Source organism: Salvelinus fontinalis, chromosome 28 (genome assembly GCF_029448725.1).
Source record: "Salvelinus fontinalis isolate EN_2023a chromosome 28, ASM2944872v1, whole genome shotgun sequence".
In the NCBI taxonomy this organism is placed as follows: Eukaryota; Metazoa; Chordata; class Actinopteri; order Salmoniformes; family Salmonidae; genus Salvelinus; species Salvelinus fontinalis.
In genome coordinates, this window is record NC_074692.1 from 6,984,345 (window position 1) to 7,006,774 (window position 22,430).

The following is a 22,430-nucleotide window of genomic DNA, read 5'->3' on the forward strand; positions in this document are numbered from 1 at the left end:
CCTGGCGGCGTAGTGTGTTACTGATGGTAGGCTTTGTTACTTTGGTCCCAGCTCTCTGCAGGTCATTCACTAGGTCCCCCCGTGTGGTTCTGGGATTTTTGCTCACCGTTCTTGTGATCATTTTGACCCCACGGGGTGAGATCTTGCGTGGAGCCCCAGATCGAGGGAGATTATCAGTGGTCTTGTATGTCTTCCATTTCCTAATAATTGCTCCCACAGTTGATTTCTTCATACCAAGCTGCTTACCTATTGCAGATTCAGTCTTCCCAGCCTTGTGCAGGTCTACAATTTTGTTTCTGGTGTCCTTTGACAGCTCTCTGGTCTGGGCCATAGTGGAGTTTGGAGTGTGACTGTTTGAGGTTGTGGACAGGTGTCTTTTATACTGATAACAAGTTCAAACAGGTGGCATTAATACAGGTAACGAGTGGAGGACAGAGGAGCCTCTTAAAGAAGAAGTTACAGGTCTGTGAGAGCCAGAAATCTTGCTTGTTTGTAGGTGACCAAATACTTAATTTCCACCATAATTTGCAAATTAATTCATTAAAAATCCTACAATGTGATTTTCTGGATTTTTTTTTCTCATTTTGTCTGTCATAGTTGACGTGTACCTATGATGAAAATTACAGGCCTCTCTCATCTTTTTAAGTGGGAGAACTTGCACCATTGGTGGCTGACTAAATACTTTTTTGCCACACTATATCTGATCCACAGCAACATACAATCAGGTCATTCAACTTAAGTAGGTAAAACAACCATAAACATTCGGAAAGTATTAAGACCCCTTGATTTCCCCCACATTTTGTTACGTTAATGTCCTCATTCATCTAAACACAATAATACCCCATAATGACAAAGCGAAAACAGGTTTGTATTTTTGTGTGCAAATTGACCACATTTTGTTTTGAAATACCTTATGTACATAAGTATTCAAACCCTTTGCTATGAGACTCGAAATTGAGCTCTGGTGCATCCTGTTTCCATTGATCATCCTTGATGTTTCTACAACTTGGAGTCCACCTGTGGTATATTCAATTGATTGGACTCGGCGTTGCCTTAGGGCATGAGGGTATACCGCACCAGCTGTTTGAGCAGCTGCCCCTGGTCCCTGATGACACACAGCTCCACCGCCTCATCCTCTCCTATAAAGAAAAGGTCACGTGGCAAACCAAAGGGGACAAACTAGGGGTCAGAAGTGTTGCTGTTATTGATGTAGGGAAGCCATTGAGAACACATGGTCATTTGCATAATTCAATATTCAACATGCATCACAGTAGATGAAACAGATGAGCATCAAAATGCATGATGCCTGTCTGTGTGCCAGACGTACGTTGATATACCAGGGTCCTCTGGAGAAGGGGGAGAACTCAAAGACTCCCCCTGGGTTGTCGTTTTCTACAATGACTATCTCTCGACTGGTGAAGCCAGGCTTCAGGATCTGGTTCTCAACGTTAAACCGGCAACACCGAGGGGAACTCAGCGGCTAGACCAAAAAGGAACTCACAGGCCTTCATCTCAGTGGGAATGTGGGTTGTGGGGGAATTTTAAAACAGCCAGCGTGTACTGTTGTAAAACAACAAGGAGATGCACTTCAAAGCTTTCTGCAGAAATCAAGTATTTTCATCAACTTACCCTTCATTTTAAAAACAGTGAATGAGTAAATTCATTGTATTGTCTTGTGTTCAGTATTGACCAGAGGCCTGTTGTTTGAGCTGCTCTGATTAACCGTGTCACTCTGGCCCCCTGAGCCTCTCTCTCTCACAGCAGGGTGGGCCTGTGTGTTCTCTCAGCCTGGCCCCTAATGAGCTGTGTGTGTGTGTGTGTGTGTGTGTGTGTGTGTGTGTGTGTGTGTGTGTGTGTGTGTGTGTGTGTGTGTGATCAGACTTTGGGATTGCTATTGTTATCGTGATGGCAGCATGAGTCATGCTTGTGGCTGATTTTTAACATTGCTGCCAACGCTGACAAGGTTGTGAACTCAGACGGCCAAAGGCAGGGCTTTTGGTTTGAAATTGGTATATAGCATTTCTATTTTAATGCTTTCAGGGGGCCAAAATTGAATATGCGCTGTATTTACACATTAGTATCATCAGTTGTATCCAAGCCTTAGTTAGCATACTTTAATTACCATGGTTCAAGTCAAATATCATATGAGTCACCAGTGTTTTTCCCTTCTCAGTAAACTATGTAAATGGGCTTTGGACCCAAGAAAAAAAAACTATATAAATCTAATGTATTTTTATTATCATTTTTATAATGAATAAGGATGAGTATTTCTGAGTGCATATTGACAAGGTTGAGCAGGGTGTGTGTGTGTGTGTGTGTGTGTTAAAAATCAGCCACAAACATGACTCATGCTGCCACACACACACACTTATATGGTTAATGGTCAAATCTTACTATATTGCAATTAGGCATGCTGTCTGTTTGATTTCCAACCATTTAGAAAAGTTTTCCAAGGTTGATGACTTCATCATAAATCTGCCATAAATGGAAGCTTGTTGCGTGCAACAGGGAGGGGCAATTGAATGCAAGCTACACAAAGAAATGTAATTGTAAAAACAATTCTAGCCTGTCTATCTATTGGTAACAGAGTTGATGTTTTATGCTCAACCTGCTCTGTTTTCCGCCACAAAACACCAGAAAATGGCCAAGAAGAGTAGAACCAGCTCACCTGCTTTTACACTGATTTGACAATTAGATGTTCAATGTCTTTATTTTATTTTGGGGGAAAATCGTTTCACCATATTAAAATGAGAATTCCGTTCACGTAACAGGGTTGACCTTAAAATGAGGGATTGGTTTTTATTTCTAGGTATCACTAAACACATGAAAATAAATAATAATCTTCAGAAATGACTTTGTGAAAGCAATAAAAGAACTAGGGCTTTACAATGATGGTGAAAACTTGGGAGATATGTGGGCGGGATGGAGAGGGCTCAGGGAGCAATCAAAGGAATATAGGTATTCAGAGCAGCTTCACTTTTGTATAAAATCTATGCTTTTAATATTCTATATATTTTTAAGACACGTACAGTGTCAGGAGTACAGGACAAAAATTGCAAAGCTTTGCTTCAAAATCCTAATTCTGGATGGACAATCCTGTAATCCATTCCTACGGGTAATATCTCCAGCCAGTCAACTGGTCCGGCATCATACCAGTCAGACAAATTAGAAAGATTTGCTCCCAAGGCCTCGGGTTGTCTCATTGAGTCAGGGTCTGGACAGGGAGACAACGAGAAAGATAGTGGCAGAAATGTCAGGATAGGGCAGTCTGAACCTTACGCTTGTGTGTGTGTGTGTGTGTGTGTGTGTGTGTGTGTGTGTGTAAGAAAGGCCCTGGAGGAGAACGCAATTGAGAATGTTATTGCAGTGTTGGGGCAAATAACACATTTATTTTATCTTTTTTTAATGCAGAGTGGAGTTCTAAATGTAATTTTGTTGATGATACTGTCATACAACATGGTTAAGATAGTCTGGGCAACTCTGAACTGTCACGATCGTCTTGATGAGGAAGAGTGGACCAAGGCGCAGCGTGATACGAATACATATTTGTATTAGTGAAGATGAAACACGAAACGAAACACTTTGACAAACTAACAAAAACAACAAACGACCGTGAAGCTACAAACGAAAGTGCACACACAAGCTACTAACGTTAGACATAGACAATTACCCACAATAGCCTAATGCCTATGGCTGTCTTAAATATGGCTCCCAATCAGAGACAACAATAAACAGCTGTCTCTGATTGAGAACCAAACCAGGCAACCATAGACTTTCCTAATCACCTACACTGAACACAACCCCATACACTCTACAAAACCCCCTATACAATACAACCACCCAAGACGAGACAAATACACACAAACATCCCCCATGTCACACCCTGACCTAACTAAAATAATACAGAAAACAAAGATAACTAAGGCCAGGGCGTGACATGAACCTTATTATTGTGAGAACACAGATCGATGGAGAAACATCATACTGGGTTAATTTATGCAAGCTTGTAGTAATGTACTCCGTTCTCCACAAAGTCACAAAGATGTAACGGGTATGATGTTTTTCATGGCTATGTTTTGTCTAAAAATGGCAACAGAAAATATTGATTAGCCCAGTCCTCTTTTAAAAACAAGGCTGGATTAGTAAGCTTCCCCAAGTATTGATTTATGCCACTTGATGTTGTTTCCCGGTCATCATGGCATTGACACTTGATCATTTTGACCCCTGTATGGGCCATGTGGATCAACAACAGTGATATTCTGGTGGATCACTTAGTTATTCTTGCCTGCTTCACAGCGGTCTTTGAAACACGCATCATTTCCGTGGCTTTTGTAAAATAACTATAAATTAACTGACTTATTTTCTAATAATTGTCAACATATAACATCACATTGTGTAGGATGTTCAATGTATTACAAGGAAAGATAGCAGGTCTATTTTGCTCCAGAGAAAGAAGCTCATTGTTCCCTCGATGGCACAGACAAAAGCCTAGCTTCCAACTAACGTTAGCTAGCTAGCTATCAAGCTAGTCAGGTTTCCTCCGCAGCTTGTACACAGCCCTTGTGGCTAGTATGACGGATTGTCCCGGCAGTGTGACTGTTTGAATTCCTGCTGTTTTGCTGCTATTTCCATCTGCCCTCTGGAACTGCGAAGAGTAACAGCGTTGCCTACGTTGCTACCATGACAAAGACCAAATCTGGTGGGAGTACCGTTGAGGACAGTGGTGTCGCTCTATCACAGGTTAAGGATATTTTAAACAAACAAAAAGAGAAGAGCAAGGTGACAGCAATATGTAAGGCATTTGAGAGGACATCAGTTCTGTATGTGAATCCATGATACCAATGACAGAGAAATCAGATTATCTCGAGGGACAATCAAGTCGGAACAACATTTATGGATGGAATTGCAGAATATCCACATGAGACCTGGACGGAGTCTGGGGACAAAGTGAGGGAAATCATCACTGAGAAACTGAAGATGGACCACAGGAAGATTGAGGTGGAGCGTGCCCGCAGGATTGGAAAACCCACAACCGGCCCAGGTGAGAGGCCCAGGTCAATAGTGGTCAAGTTCCTGAGGTTCAAGGACAAGGTACTGTAGCTGTTCTGGCAAGAGCCAGAACAGCTACGAGGACTATCCTGAAGCGAGAACTATCCTGAAGCTGTGCACCAGGAGAGGAAAGAACTTATTCTAGCCATGAAAGCTGCCAGAGTGTGTGGGGACATTGCTTACACCCAATATTTCTTGCTTTGTTTGTTCTTTTCCATATTATGTCTAGATAAGCTACCCTAAAATAGCCTATATTATATGTAGCCTTATACTGTGTACAGTGTATTTAGAACCCTTGACTTTTTCCACATTTTGTTACGTTACAGCCTTATTCTAAAATTTATTAAATTACACACAATACCCCATAAAGACAAAGCGAAAACAGGTTTTTAGAATTTTTTTCAATTGTAAAGAAAAACAGACTCTTTGTTATTAGACTTGAAATTGAGCCTCCCGAGTAGCGCAGCGGTCTAAGGCACTGCAGTGCTTGAAGCGTCCCTACAGATCCGTGTTCGACTCCGGGCTGTGTCACAGCCGGCCGCAACCGGGAGACCCATGAGGCGACTCACAACTGGCCCAGCGTCGTCTGGGTTAGGAGAGGTTTTGGCCTGCTGGGATGTCCTAATCCCATCGCGCTCTAGCTACTCATGTGGCGGGCCGGGTGCATGCACGCTGACACTAGCTTCTGGGTTAAGTGCCCAGTGTGTCAAGAAGCAGTGCGGCTTGGCAGGGTCGTGTTTTGAAGGACGCATGGCTCTCGACCTTCGCCACTTCCGAGTCCATACGGGAGTTGCAACGATGGGACAAGACTGTTACTACCAATTGGATATATCATGAAATTGTGGAGAAAAAAGGGAAAAAATATAATTGAGATGGTTTGGGATGAGTTGGACCACAGAGTGAAGGAAAAGCAGCCAACAAGTGCTTAGCATGTATGAGAACTCCTTCAAGACTGTTGGAAAAGCTTCCAGGTTGTCATTGTAAATAAGAATTTGTTCTTAACTGACTTGCCTAGTTAAATAAATCAAACAAAATTCCAGGGGAAGCTGGTTGAGAGAATGCCAAGAGTCTGCAAAGCTGTCGTCAAGGCAAAGGGTGGCTACTTTGACAAATCTCAAATATATTTTGATTTGCTTAAGACTTTTTGATTACTACATGATACCATATGTGTTCTTTCATAGTGTTGATGTCTTCACTATTATTCTACAATGTAGAAAATAGTAAAAAGAAAGAAAAACCCTTGAAAGAGTAGGTGTGTCAACTTTTGACTGGTACTGTATATATAAAAAAAATATATATCATTTTTACATTTACTAAAAACATATGGGGGATTGGAAATGATGCAGACAATTGCATTGATGGAAGCCACAGTCTATCTGCAATATTAAAGCTGATCTACCCCTTGTTCACCCATGGCTGCGTGGCCACATATGCCTCCAAGTCAATCATCAAGTTTGCAGACGAAACAACAGTAGTAGGCCTGATTACCAACAATGACAAGACAGCCTACAGGAAGGATGTGAAGGTCCTGGTGGAGTGGTGCCAAGAAAATAACTTCTCCCTTAATGTCAACAAAAACGAAGGAACTGATCATGGACTTCAGGAGACATCAGAGGGAGCACGCCCCCATCCACATTGACGATAGAGAAGGTGAAAAGCTTCATGTTCCTCAGCGTACACAGCGCCTCTTCAACCTCAGGAGGCTGAAGAAATTTGGCCTGGTTCCTAAGACCCTCACAAACTTTTTTACAGATGCACCATTGAGAACATCCTGTCGGGCTTTCCAGAGGGTGGTCACCAGGGGCACACTGCCTGCCCTCCAAGACACCTATAGCACCCGATGTCACAAGAAGGCCAAAAAGATAATCAAGGACATCAACCCCATGAGCCATGGCCTTGATTGGAGTCCACCTGTGGTAAATTCAATTGATTTGGACATGAATTGGAAATGCACACAACTGTCTATATAAGGTCCCACAGTAGACATTGCATTTCAGAGCAAAAACCAAGCCATGAGGTCGAAGGAAATGTCAGTAGAGCTCCGAGACAGGATTGTGTTGAGGCAGAGATCTGGGGAAGGGTACCAAAACATTTCTGCAGCATTGAAGTTCCCCAAGAACACAGTGTCCTTCATCATTCTTAAATGGAAGAAGTTTGGAACGACCAAGGCTCTTCCTGGAGCTGATTGCCCGGCCAAACTGAGCAATCGGGGGAGAAGGGCCTTGGTCAGGGAGGTGACCAAGAACCCGATGGTCACTCTGACAAAGTTCCAGAGTTCCTCTGTGGAGATGGGAGAACCTTACAGAGGGACAACCATCTCTGCAGCACTACACCAGTCAGGCTTTTATGGTAGAGTGGCCAGACGGAAGCCACTCCTCAGTAAAAGGCACATGACAGCCTGCTTGGAGTTTGCCAAAATGTGCCTAAAGGACTCTCAGACATTGAGAAATTAGATTCTCTGGTCTGATGAAAGAAAGATTGAACTCTTTGGCCTGAATGTTAAGTGTCACGTCTGGAGGAAACCAGGCACCGATCATCACCTGGCCAGTACCATCCCTACGGTGAAGCATGGTGGTGTCAGCATCATGCTGGGGGGATGTTTTTCAGTGGCAGGGAGTTGTCCAACCTGACAGAGCTTGAGAGGATCTGCAGAGAATAATGGGAGAAACTCTCCAAATAAAGGGCTGCCAAGCTCATAGTGTCATACGCAAGAAGACTCGAGTCTGTAATCGCTTCCAAAGGTTATTCAAGAAAGTACTGAGTAAAGGCTCTGAATACTTATGTAAATGTTATTTCTGTTTTTAATTTTTAATAAATTTGCACATATCTAAAACCTTGTTTTCGCTTTGTCATTATGGGGTATTGTGTGTAGATACGTTTTTAAAATCAATTTTAGAATAAGTCTGTAACGTAACAAAATGTGGAAAAAGTGAAGGGGTCTGAATTTGTTGATGATTCAACCCTATGCGCGTCAGCAACCACAGCTAGTGAAATCTCTGCAACCCTAAACAATGAGTTGTAGACAGTTTTAGAATGGGTGGCCAGTAATAAACTGGTCTTGAAGATCTCTAAAACTAAGAGCATTGTATTAGGTACAAATCATTACCTTAGTTCTAGACCTCAGCTGAATCTGATAATGAATGGTATGACTGTTGAGCAAGTTAAGGAGACTAAATTACTTGGTGTTACCTTAGATTGTAAACTGTCATTGTAAAAATATATTGATTCAATGGTTGCAAAGATGGTGAGAGGTCTGTCTGTCATAAAGAAATGCTCTGCTTTTTTGACACCACACTCCACAAAGCAAGTCCTGCAGGCTCAAGTTTGATCTTATCTTGATTATTGTCCAGTCATATGGTCAAGTGCTGCAAAGAAGGATCTAGTTAAGCTGCAGCTGGCCACGAACAGAGCAGCGCGTTTTTGCTCTTCATTGTAATCAGAGGGCTAATATCAATACTATGCATGCCAGTCTGTCTTTGCTAAGAATTGAAGAGAGACTGAGTGCATCACTTCTTTTTATAAGAAACATTAATGTGTTGCAAATTCCAAATGGTTTGCGTAGTCAATGTACACACAGCACTGACACACACGCTTGGGGTATTTTCACAGTCCCCAAGTCCAGAACAAGCATTTTGCGACAGTCGCAATAACATCTGCTAAATATGTGTATGCGACCAATAAAATTTGATTTGAACATATTCAAAGAAAACATACAGTATTATCCAGAGCCGTGACTGCATGGAACTCCCTTCCATCTCATATAGCGCAAGTGAACAGCAAACCTGGGTTCACAAAACAAATAAGGCAACACCTCACGGTACATGCCTCTCCCATGTAAACCTACTTTTTGTGTGGATGTACCATTGGAAAATAATTTTGGTTCCAACCAATCATTTCATTCTGAACAGAACCATAATTATTTTTTGTTCTGTTTCATTTTTAAACTTTGAATTCAAGTTTGTTACAGTAATCTCATTAAATTACTTCACCAATTAGTGCGGATAGAGCAAGCAAACTAGTTGTTTACATGCATGATGGACAGACAAGTGTAGCCTATGGCGCAAGATGTGACTGAAATGTTGCAGGTGGGGAGAGAGGGTTGGGGAGGAGGCTTGAAGTGCTGGGCATCTTGTTATGACATACATTATCTGAATTATGTCCACATAATTATACCTAGAGAATTGGCTTCTATGAAGGCACATTGAATGTCCTTTTGAGCTAGGTAGCTAACAAGCTTGAGCTAGGTAGCTAACAAGCTTGTGTGTGCAGAGCGGCACCAGAATTAAAAACACGTTTTACCTTTTAGTAGTTAATAAATCTAACGTGAAACATGATAAGTAGGCCTATAGTATCCTTAACTGTGCCTGACCACCTTGATTCGGTGTTATGTAGCAAAATTTGAAATTGTGTTTTTGACATTGGATTAAAGCAGACACAGAGCTACAAAATGGTATATCATACACTGCATTTGAAGAACAATCGGAAAGTAATTCTGCTTTGAAATTTGATAAACTTGTAATCCCACTTTTGAGAAAATGGCCCTTGAATGTTTTGGTACACCTACTGGAGAGAACTTTGTCTACACCTATTCAGCATTGTTCACACCCTCCTAAACCAGCCCCACCCATCTCTTTTAAGGATTCACATGTGAGGTCATGTGCTAAACAGTGAGTATTGTAGTAAAGATTAAGACTAAAAGTGGTAAAAGTTGGAGACTACAATAAGAAAAAATTCCAAGTGAACAGAAAGTTTCCAGATAACAAATATTTTATAAATATTAGATGACGCTTACCCAGACACACTTGTCTAAATTGATGGGTCATGTGAAAGAAATGCTATAACCCCAGCCACATCTTGCTAAGTGGATGGGTCTCTACAGAAGGTGTAAACGATACAGACAAATGGTTACTTGCATAGTAGCATTATCAAAAATAGATAGTGTCAATATGAAGAAAATAAGAAAAAGTGTCAATGCCAGTAGAGAAAGAACAAAATAATATACAGTATGTACAAGAACAATAACGATATCATTGATACTGGTGATAGATGCGTACAATCGGGTAAAGTGGCTGAGCAGCAGGATAAAAAATAAATAGTAGCCGCAATGTGGGGCGTGTGTGTTAGGAGAGTGAATAGAGGCACTGCAGATAGTGCTGATGACTGGGAACTCGCCCCCCAGTGATGAACTGGTCCGTTCAAACCGCGCATGAACAAGGGTTCAATTCCCACGGGGGGACCAGGGTTCAATTCCCACGGGGGGACCAGGATGAATATGTATGAACTTTCCAATTTGTAAGTCGCTCTGGATAAGAGCGTCTGCTAAATGACTTAAATGTAAATGTAAATGAATCTATATTTGGAGAGCCTGTTTCTGTCCTGCCCTTGACTTTGGTGCAGGACATGTGATGTCCATAGCCTCTTCATCGCAAAACTCCCTGATCTTCTCAAAAAGATAAGTTTGTCTAGCTGTGTCCAGTCCAAGTGGTGATTGTACAGGCAGACCATCTATGGGAGGAATGATGTCAGCGTTGCGCAGGAGCTGAAACCTGGTCCCGACAGTCCGGACGCTCCTTAGCGACAACAACACCAGGCTCCAGAGCATTGAAGCTGTAAAACAGGAAATAAGAAAACAAATTGAGAAGAAATTACAACCTTGCAAAACATAATTTCACCTCTCAAGTTTAGATAAGAAGAATAACCTTATACAAAGCAATGAAAATGACATTCTCCTGAAGTGTTGGTACTGCTTGATCTGTCGCAGCGGCCTGAAGTACGGAGTCAGGTGTTGTTGCCAGCCATAGCTTTTCACTAGCACCGTACCATCCTCTAGTCCAAACAGCTATGGGATGTTGACCCCTGTCGCAGTCCTGTCCTTCACAACACCAGCAATCTCGAGACCACAAACTTGTTATTTTTTTGACCAACGCAGTTATCACAATTCAGGTCCACACGTGTTTCCCCAATTCCGTAGTTGGTGAATATATGGTGCAAATACAGAAATAATGTGAGATCAATAAAATTAGTGCCAATCATGTTGGAGGTAAATTAAATAATCAAAACGTGTTGTTTATGCTTTACATAAATTCCCAATCTCGCCCTCAAACCATCATGGTCACCTAATAATCCCCAGTTTACAATTGGCTCATTCATTCCCCTCCTCTCCCCTGTAACTATTCCCCAGGTCGTTGCTGCAAATGAGAACGTGTTCTCAGTCAACTTACCTGGTAAAATAACGGTAAAAAAATAAATAAAAAAAATAAATAAATACCAAGTGTTCTACTGATGCTGAAAGACAAATTCTAGATACAAATATTTTAACATAGCATTTTAGCATAGTGGCAGGTTGCTTAGTTGTTAGAGCATTGGGTCAGTAACCAAAATGTTGCTGGATCGAATCCCCGAGCTGACAAGGTAAAAATCTGTCGTTAGCTAACATTAGTCTATAACTAGCAATGCAAATGGCTTTCTGAGATATTACTTCACAGATCATACATGTAATGTTAGCTTAAGTGCCAGCCACCTAATGTTAGCTAGCTAGAAGCTTGAACTTGCATTGAAAACAACATTCTGACAAAATTAGAAATGTATAATATTTGAATCTACTCTTACCCGTGTACATGAATGAAAGCTTCACGGCAGACTGCAATCCCTTTCATTAAATAAGACGTCCTGTGTAGTTTCTGTTTTTTTATACAGCTTGCTTGGCCCATTTTGTCAAGTCACTCTGGTTCACACTGACCATGTGCAATGCCACAAAAATAGTCCTCCTGAAAGTAGTCCATCACAACTTTTTCCCACTGACCTTTGTCGATAGCGCCTGATAAATTCATAGCAGCATTATTATTGAGAGCAGTAGCAACACATTTGCAGTTTTCCATGGCTAATGTTATATCTTTTGCAAAAAAAAATTAAAAACACTGTTTTTCTTTGTCATTATGGGGTATTGTGTAAGGGGGAAAGCAATTTAATCTATTTTGGAATAAAGCTTTAACGTAACAAAATGTGGAAAAGACAAGGGTTCTGAATACTTTCCGAATGCACTGTCTGCAAATAGGTCCCGTGTTTGTGTTTTACACCTCCAGCAGAATAGTTACATTTGTGTGCATGATATTCAGTTTCACTGGCATATAGTATGTTCCATGGATGGTCTTAAACTGCAGTCATTTATGTCTGGGATTATATGAACATGACTGGGCATTTTAACATATCTGTATCCATTCATCATCATCAATAGCATCTCCCTGGTCTTCCTCATATTTTTGTTTTACTTGTTGTGTGTCATCAGGAAAAGCCTCTATCAACCATTGATACAGTTTGGAAATCAACTTTAGAGGTTTGTCAGACTGCCTTAAAATAGTTTCAATCTTTGAAGCTTCTTGCTTGTCCAGTGTTTGTCGCAGAGAAAATAGTGTTGTATTTGCTAAAATTCCCCTCAGCTCCATCACAGACTGGTCTTCCCTGGCTGCCTGACCCTGATGACACCCCTGTCACCATCTGATCCTGCTCAGATGAGGCATGTCAAAGAATTACATTGGTGTACACGTTATATTATCCATGAATATAATCAATTACCATCATGAAATTACCATCATTCCCAGATCCCAGACTGTAGTCTATCCATCAACTCAAGATCGAACTTTGTATCCATTCACTGATTATAATATACTGCAAAATGTAGCTGAGCTCTGTAGAGTGGTCTTTCCTGGCTGTCTGACCCTGCAGGGACACCTGTCACCATCTCATCCTGCTAAGACGTGATGAGCATAGTGTTGCGTACTGACTGTGCACCATGACAGTGACACCTGTAGAGCTGTTTATACCGTGTCAGTGTGAAAAGTAGGGAATTAGCTAGGGAAACTGACAGATTGATAACGTTACATTGCTATACTGACTAATAAAAACGCAGAGAAAACGTCAGAATGTCGGTCTTCAATCATTTGGCTGCTGGTTTCATCGTTTGATTCAGGTCTAATGTGATTGAGTCAAAAATAATAGCTAAAGTCAGTGAGCTAGCTAGCTAACTTTAGCTAACTTTTGACTAGCTCTGCTAACTAATGGTACAATGATATATCATCAAATTTACTTCCGTTGAAATGGGACAAAACAACGGCTACAAAACATTTCCATACACACGACAGCTGTTAGATACTGCTACCTGACATATTGCTAGAGGCTAGCTAGAGCTGAACTCGCTGTGGTAGCTAATAGCTAGCTAACTAGCTGCTAGTCTTTCATTCACTTCAGTTGAGGGGGGATGAAACATTAACTAACGTAACATGTCAGTTACTTTAGTAGCTCAGCACTGGGAGTAAATATTTATTTTTCTGTCAAACAGCAGTTACCTTGCTAGCTACATCAGTCAACTAAAGAGTAGCCAGTTTCAGCTCTGCTTGCTTTTACAACTCTGAGAAAAAGTGCAACACAGACAGCAGCTGCTTCTGTTCATCTCTCCTATGCTGGTCCTATACGCCAGCCTTTCAGAAGCATTGACTTTATACAGCATGTCCGTATGCTCTGCGGTGTCTGTGCGGTCCTATATTCAGCAGGCTGAAACCGGACAAAAGCCTACCTGACCTCCCTGAGGCGTCCGCATGGTCCTATAGCATATGTTTTGTAGCCACGTTTTGTATCACAGCGCAATTAGAAAACTATTTCAGAATGTGGGGAGGTCATGTCACCCCCGTCCCCAGTGAAAGTTGTGCCCCGGTGAAAACAGACAACCAATGGCAAGTTGTTGATGCCTATGATTATGCCTGTATCATCCCAGTTGACCGAAGAGGTACCAAACTGTTGGACCTTGACACCCACTACTGTTCAATAGACATAGGCTTCTACTACTTAATCTCCACCACTTATCTGCGTTTCCTCACCCTGATGGGGTCCTTTACCTACCATCTCCTGAGATGGAAGGTGGTCTATGCCTACTACCTCTTCCTGGCTTATCTCCACGATACAAAGAGGAGGAAGACACATGAGCCTCATTGAGGTCAGTACGATACCATTGTCTCCTACAATGCCCACGATGAGCCTTGGGTCCTGAGGGAGCTTCTGCCAAAGCTGGAGAGAGAGCAGGGCTGGAGGTTGTCTGCACCACCGGTACTTCGAGCCAGGCAAACCCATCATAGACAACATCACAGAAGCCATCTCCGGGAGCCGCAAGACCATCAGCGTGATCAGTCGTCGCTACCTAGAGAGTGAATGGTGCTCTCGGGAGATGCAGATGGCCAGCTTCAGTCTGTTTGATGAGCAGAAGCATGTGCTGATCCTGGTGTTTCTGGATTAGTTCCCGGACCAGCAGCTTTCGTCCTACCATCGCATGATGAGGCTGGTGAAAAGAATCACCTACTTGAGCTGGCCCAGAGCTGGGGAGCACACTGGGGTCTTCTGGGAGAAAGTCCGGGTGGCTTTGGAGACCAGGGACTGCTCTGCTGAGGAGAAACCCATCCTCTCCGGGGTGGAGAGGGCATGATAGTGACATTCTAAATGTAAAGCAACTTGACCTGAAGCTGGACCAAAAAATATATATAATAAGTTAAATGAAAGTCTAAATGTATAAACTGCAATATTATTGCCAACAGAGGGATGTTAAATAATGTGCATATGTACTATAATCAGAAACGGAGTTGGGCAAATGTTATGCAATTTCGTGATGAGGTGTACAGATAATTAACTTGACCTATATTGTCAGAGCAAAATAATCCAGCAGCAACAGGGTTTTAACGTTTAGTCCATAATGTTGCTTTATCGGTGGTTAAACTATTAGCTTGCCAATGTAACTGTTATGAAAGTTGTATGGTCAATTTGTTTTTGGTATTTAAACACCACTTTAAAACGTGTACATGACACTGCAACAAAATTCCCCCATGGGGACAATAAAGTCAGTAAAGTAAAGTAAAAGTAGGCTACATGAAAAGTGCAATACTGTTTATATAACCGTGTTGGTAATGATTGGGGGGGGAAATGATACAGTTACATATCAGGATATTATTTTTGACGCTATATATTGTATCGTTTTGACAATATTGCAATATTATTTCTGCAATAGTTGGCTGTACCTGCAACAAAACTCCAGTATTTTTCCTTCATAGCTTGTTCTCCATATTCTTTGTTTTCAGCACTTATTTCCATGACTGATCAAAGCTCATTTTCACATGGCTCCCTTGTCCCTCTGCAGCAGACATGGTAAACAAAATGTTTGGACCATGGAAACGCAATAAAATCTCAATATTGTATCGCAATACATATACAATTGTGAGAATCGCACGTGTTAATGCGTGAGTGTGGGTTTTCAGTGAATTTATGTAAATCGCTAAGCTCATCTGCATTTCCTGCGGTGCAGGAAAATTCTCAGCAACAAAAGAGTGATTATATTCAGATCCTACATCTGTAGAATATGATGTTTTCACTTCCCTAATTTTCTCTTCACCTCCCTACCCTAATTTTTCTGATTTGTCTCATTTTGTTAATTATGAGAACTCTAGAGATCGGCAGCCTAGTGGTTAGAGCGTTGGGCCTGTAACCAAAATGTTGCTGGATCGAATCCCCGAGCTGATAAGGTAAAAATCTGTCGTTAGCTGGTGTTAGCTGGTTAGTTAGCTAACATTAGGCTATAACTAGCAATGCAAATGGCTTTCTGAGATAATATTACTTCACAGATCATACATGTAATGTTAGCTAATGTGCCAGCCACCTAATTTAGCTAGCTAGCTAACAGTAAGCTTTAACTTGTATTCTGCCCCTGAGCAAGGCAGTTAACCCACTGTTCAATTAAGGCAACCCCCCGCACCTCTCTGATCAAATCAAATCAAAGTTGATTTGTCACGTGCTCCGAATACAACAGGTGTAGTAGACCTTACAGTGAAATGCTTACTTACAGGCTCTAGCCAACAGTGCAAAAAAGGTATTAGGTGAACAATAGGTCAGTAAAGAAAATAAAAACAACAGTAAAAAAGACAGTGAAAAATAACAGTAGCGAGGCTACATACAGTAGAGAGGCTATATACATGTAACAGTATAACTTTACGTCGTCCCCTCGCCCCGACACGGGCGCGAACCAGGGAACCTCTGCACACATCAACAACGGTTGCCCACGAAGCATCGTTACCCATCGCTCCACAAAAGCCGCGGCCCTTGCAGAGCAAGGGGCAACACTACTTAAGTCTCAGAGCAAGTGACGTAACTGATTGAAATGCTACTAGCGCGTACCCGCTAACTAGCTAGCCATTTCACATCCGTTACACTCACCCCCCTTTCAACCTCCTCCTTTTCCGCAGCAACCAGTGATCCGGGTCAACAGCATCAATGTAACAGTATAAACTTTACGTCGTCCCCTCGCCCCGACCCGGGCGCGAACCAGGGACCTTCTGCACACATCAGCAACTGACACCCACGAAGCGTCGTTACCCATCGCTCCACAAAAGCCGCGGCCCTTGCAGAGCAAGGGGCAACACTACTTAAGTCTCAGAGCAAGTGACGTAACTGATTGAAATGCTACTAGCGCGTACCCGCTAACTAGCTAGCCATTTCACATAAGTTACATACAGTAGCGAGGCTATATGCAGGCATCGGTTAGTCGGGCTGATTTGAGGTAGTTTGTACATGTAGATATGGTTAAAGTGACTATGCATATATGATAAACAGAGAGTAGCAGTAGCATAAAAGATGGGTTGAAGGGTGGCGGGACACAATGCAGATAGTCCAGTTAGCCAATGTGCGGGGGCACTGGTTGGTCGGGCCAATTGAGGTAGTATGTACATGAATGTATAGTTAAAGTGACTATGCATATATGATAAACAGAGAGTAGCAGCAGCGTAAAAAGAGGGGTTGGGGGGGCACCCAATGCATATAGTCCAGGTAGCCATTTGATTACCTGTTCAGGAGTCTTATGGCTTGGGGGTAAAAAATGTTGAGAAGCCTTTTTGTCCTAGACTTGGCACCTCGGTACCACTTGCCATGTGGTAGTAGAGAGAACAGTCTATGACTGGGATGACTGGGGTCTTTGACAATTTTTAGGGCATTCATCTGACACCGCCTGGTGTAGAGGTCCTGGATGGCAGGCAGCTTAGCCCCAGTGATGTAATGGGCCGTACGCACTACCCTCTGTAGTGCCTTGTGGTCGGAGGCCGAGCAATTGCCACACCAGGCAGTGATGCAACCAGTCAGGATGCTCTCGATGTTGCAGCTGTAGAACGTTTTGAGGATCTGAGGACCCATGCCAAATCTTTTTAGTTTCCCGAGGGGAATAGGCTTTGTCTTGCCCTCTTCACGACTGTCTTGGTGTCAAATGCGGGAAGACACATTTCAGTTGAATGCATTCAGTTGTAAAACTGACTAGGTATCCCCTTTCCCTGACTAGTTATCTATATGACACAGTGCATTTGCACTGAGCAGGGCTCGAACTCTCAACCTTCTGCACCACATCACACACCATTCACAGCCAACCGTCTTAGCCAACAGATCAAGGAAGTGGAACTCCGGGAATGTGGTGCCACCAATGTACTCCAGCCATCATGTTATGGGAATGTTTTACTTCCGCAAACTGAAATGGCTGTGTGTTTGTTTGTGACCCGACTTAACGCCAAAAGACTCCCCACTGATCTAAGCCTAGGAATTAGCAAGTTACTGTGCAGGTCTCAGGCAAGGCTACTCTGTTACACTCATGACAGACAATAATACTTCCACATCTGTTTAACCATACTATATTAACAATCAGAGATACACAATCAAGTCATTTCTGCTTCTGCTTCAATGGAACATTGAACTTTTAATCCGCCCTCCGTAGTGATATTCAATGTTCCTCTGTCTGCACAGCTGTGCGTGTGTGTCTGTGTCTTTGTGTTCTCTAGGCAGGCACCACCTCTCATTGTGCAGGGTAATATCTCCTCAGAGGAAAGACTCATTACAACAGGAAATTAGTGCTATCTGGGCTTCTCTATATGCAGGCTGATTTCACAGATGTAGAGCAGTGGCAGTGCTAGGAGATGTCCCCGTATTCACCAGGGTCAGAGTAATCAGTCATCTGGGGTCTGATGTTGTCCCTGTGAGCACAGCCTGTGTCCAGGTCAGCAAGGGGGAAACCACGGTTTCGATAAAACCAAACCCTTCAAAAGAGTCGTACTCTGACCCCCTACTCCCGCTTTTTTCTCTCGAAGCTGTGTCTGCACAAGTGAGGTTTCTGCTATATCTGACGTCACTGACTCAATTGCAGGTGTCGTATGGTGCCAGCCTCGATGATACATGAAAAGCCGGCGACACTGTGCTCTCACGCTCTCTTTCTCCATTCACATCTAAAGAGATTTGATTATAAAGCCAGGCTGTGAGGTGGGCCCCAGAGGTGTGGGTATAGTAGCTAGTATAGTAGCCACCAAGTAGCCACCAAGTAGCCCACTCACCTAACCATCCAACCTCAACCCTCTTCAGCCCTATCCATCTGAGATCAGCTTGATGCGAGCTGGGTGACTCATTCATCTAACTTGGCGTGTACTCTTGGCACGCACTCATCTCATTCTCTCTCACTCTCTCCTTTCCTCCTTCCCTCCACCGCTCCTATCTCTTACCAATGTTGAAAAAATGCTGTATAAATTTACTGGTAAGTCCTTTCCTCGTTTCCGTAGACTAGTGGTTTCATCGAGAATGTCTGAGTGTCTCCCTCTGTCATTCACAGGTGAAGCAGATCATGGAGGAGGCTGTCACCAGGAAGTTTGTACATGAAGACAGCAGCCACATTGTCTCGTTTTGTGGTGAGATTCGACTATTGGGACATATTTGTTCATTAATCAGCTAAAAATATAATCTTTGGTCATTGTGCCAATCAGAAGGAACAGGTCTCCTGTCAGACATGAGTCAGTCAGCTCCCATAGGCCAGGTGTTTTTTCAGATGTACACTGAGTGGACAAAACATTAAGAGCACCTGCACTTTCCATTACATAGACCGACCAGGTGAAACCAGGTGAAAGCTATGATCCCTTATTGATGTCACTTGTTAAATCCACTTCAATCAGTGTAGATGAAGGGGAGGAGACAGATTTAAAGAAGGATTTTTAAGCCTTGAGACAATTGAGACATGAATTGTGTATGTTTACCATTCAGAAGGTGAATGGACAAGACAAAATATTTAGGTGCCTTTGAATGGGGTATGGTAGTACGTGCAAGGCGCACCGGTTTGTGTCAAGAACTGCAACGCTGCTGGGTTTTTCACGCTCAACAGTTTCCCGTGTGTATCAAGAATGGTCCACCACTCAAAGGACATCCAGCCAACTTGACACAACTGTAGGAAGCATTGGAGTCAACACGGGCCAGCATCCCTGTGGAACGCTTTCAACACCTTGTAGAGTCCATGCCCTGACGAATTGAGGCTGTTTTGAGGGCGGGGGGGGGGGGGGGATTTTAGGAAGGTGTTCCTAATGTTTTATACACTCAGTGTATATTTGGTATAAGAATAATATTGGTTTCCCATTTTCTGGTACCTTAAAATATGTCTATAAAACCTGACATCGCAAAGAGAATCTGTCAGAATCATGTCATTGCAACCATTGCTGGGAAGCCTCTTATGTAACACAGCCAGGGAACAAGGTTGTCAAGCCCTGTGAAGAGTTTAGGTGATTTAACACTTTTGTAGAAAAAGGCTTGTTGTAAGCATAAGGATAGGTGATAATGACAATCTGTTGCACTGCATTGGGGTGTGAAAGAATCATCTCACAGTCACTCAGAGATTCTGCACAGACTCTGACCTGGGGGAGGTTGGGTGACGTGTTAGTCATCAAGCCTCACTGACATCCTACTGAGGTCCTCAGGCTATTTTATCAACTGATAAAAGTGGCAAAGGAAGATACCAAATCTGTATATCACGTCAACCTGTGGGTGGAACGTTTGAGCAGCTGCTAGCTGATAACTGTGAGATCCATCAATAAGGATCTCCCTTCGCACAACAACAGTAGAGTAGCTTGCCTTTTAACAGACATTTAAGTAAGAGCTTTCCCTCGAGCTCATACACTGTGGTGGATGTTAGCTCCCCCTTGCATCCCCCCATGGGCTCTCTGTGTTGTTGTGGCTCTTTTACTCCCACATATTCTACTCTGCTCACGTTTTACACCAAGCTGTCACAATAGAGATGTGTCTGTGCAGAGATCACAGGATGGACCGGTAGGGCAAGGGGTGGAGGAGAGGACTTGCTTGGGCAGGTCACCGGGGAGTAATTAGCCTCTATCATCATGGTCACATTTACAAGTCGCTAAGGCAGGAGCGCCTGGGAAAATGTCAAGCGTTAGCCGTTTGACACGTCTCTTCTTCCTTTTCTCCCCACCAAAATAACTATTATTCCTTTCACTGCTGTGACAGAGATAGTCAACAGTCATCCAATTGTTAATTAAGCATAGTATTAAAGGTGTGGTCGTGACGTAGCCTGAATCCGATCTGTTTCTGCTCTTTTGCCAACTCCATAAGGCACCCAGGGTAGTCGTGATTTTGGCACATTGAAGAATTCCTCTAAGCCAATATGGTGGTTTAGAATGTGTTCATGTCATTGTGCTGAAATCTCCTGTGAGTGTAGCACTAGATGAGCCGGTCCAGGTCAGCAGCAACACACACTGAGTCCCCTAATGTGTTCTGTTGCCACAGACACGTGCTGATTAGGGGTCATTACTTCAGTAGCTGTGATTACCTTTTTAACAAGAGTGCCTGTGTAGAGAGAGGACCGGGTCCAGCCACTCATTTCCTGTGACTGCTTAAACCACAGGGTATGTTTGACGCAGTGAATATTGCTTTTGTTGCATCGTCCCCGGGTTATGTTGAGCCAAAGTATCACAAAGCCAAGGAGGTTTCACCCTCTGGAATATTGTTTTTAATATTTGAATGTGTTTTCTAATAGCTGGAAAGAGAAGGGGCATCCTATTGAGACCTCTTGAGTTTTATTACAAATGGCGCTTCTCTCCCCTGTAATAATAAGGAAAAGACAACAGAGATAAAGAGAAAGGAAGAGAGAGTAGATACTGTATCAGTGAGTGAATACAGAACACTGCTCCAACATTATGATTACAAAGCTACTGGACAACTGGAAAATATAATAACAACTCTGATTACATGGTTTCATTTATTATTTGCAGATTTGTAAAAACTTTACAGTTGTTGCTATTTTTATACATGATACGTTTAGTTATTCAGTGCAATAATGGACATGGTATGGTAATGATTTTCATATAGGCTATGTTATGAGGATACTGTAGAGCCGGGGGGCTAAGTTGGTAAAAGAAATAGATCACAGGCTGACATTTTTTAGGAAGTCATGGTCAGGTTTTATTATCTCAATATCAAATAATTTACCTCACTGTGATTGGTACCTTACTGTGATTGGTACCTTACTGTGATTGGTACCTTACTGTGATTGGTACCTTACTGTGATTGCTTTCAATTAAATTGTAAAAAAGAAACCAACATTGCTTCTTAGCAAAGAGCTATTTCTCAAGCAAAACTTTTGCTAGGACTGTCTGGGAGTGGTCTGAGTGGAGAGGAGAAAATGGAAAACTAGCAGTTATTGGCAGAGGGGTTTGGAACTCTCTTATTGGCCTACTGGGGCTGTCCCCGACCCCAAAAAATCTTGGTTGACAGAGTCATCCGTTCTTTTGACCAATTGATTGGTCAAAATGTTAAAAGTGGATTATTCCATATATAGATGTTTGAATAAAATCAACTATATGTAGGCTACTTTGTCTGATGCTTTAAGCACTGCAATTAAAAATGAAGATACATAAAATACCTTAAAGAGGGAGCCAGAGATCAATATAGCCTAACCAGAAGGAAAAAAACCTGTCTCCCCTCCTTCCGCTGCTACTGGCCTTAGCAGATTCTGCCGTTACGCTCCTGAAGTTGCTGGTAATAGGCTACACCAGCGGTCGGCAACCTTTTGCATTTGTAGTGCCATGTTATCGTACCATTTCTACTGATCTGCATGCCACTTATGATTTTCATATGCACATTTCCTTGGAACAGTTTCATTTGATTTATAATAAAGTCAAAATATCTCAATCAATGTCATGTGGTTAATCAACATTCTATCTAAATGAAAATGATACAAATCTAAAAGTAACTTCTATTGCCATTGCCAATATGAAAAAAAGCCTACGTAAGGCCAACAAATAAAAACATTGCAGGTAGAAAATATCCTGATGAAAATAAATATTCTATAAATCACATTGGCTACGCATGGCCTGTCTGCAAGGAACTTGAAACATTGTATCAACAATTAACTTGGATCTGGCCTGAAGCTCACACTAGCAAACTTGGCAAAATCTCTGGGCCCTCAGAGTTTCCTGGAGACAGTGAGCTCTGGACAGACACAGCTTTAGGCTATTTGCGCAAGGGATTTCATTTACATTTATTTAACTAAA

The 22,430-nt window shown here is 42.4% G+C and overlaps 1 protein-coding gene across 2 annotated transcripts in view; it reads left to right on the plus strand.

Moving 5' to 3' along the window:
• LOC129826023 (small G protein signaling modulator 1-like) overlaps positions 1-22,430 on the plus strand; it is an 84,396-nt gene that overhangs the window by 18,792 nt on the left and 43,174 nt on the right. For both annotated transcript variants that reach the window (XM_055886281.1, XM_055886282.1), the window contains exon 4: positions 18,713-18,788. In XM_055886281.1, coding sequence (XP_055742256.1) covers positions 18,713-18,788 — 76 coding nt within the window. The remainder of the gene's footprint in view (positions 1-18,712; positions 18,789-22,430) is intronic.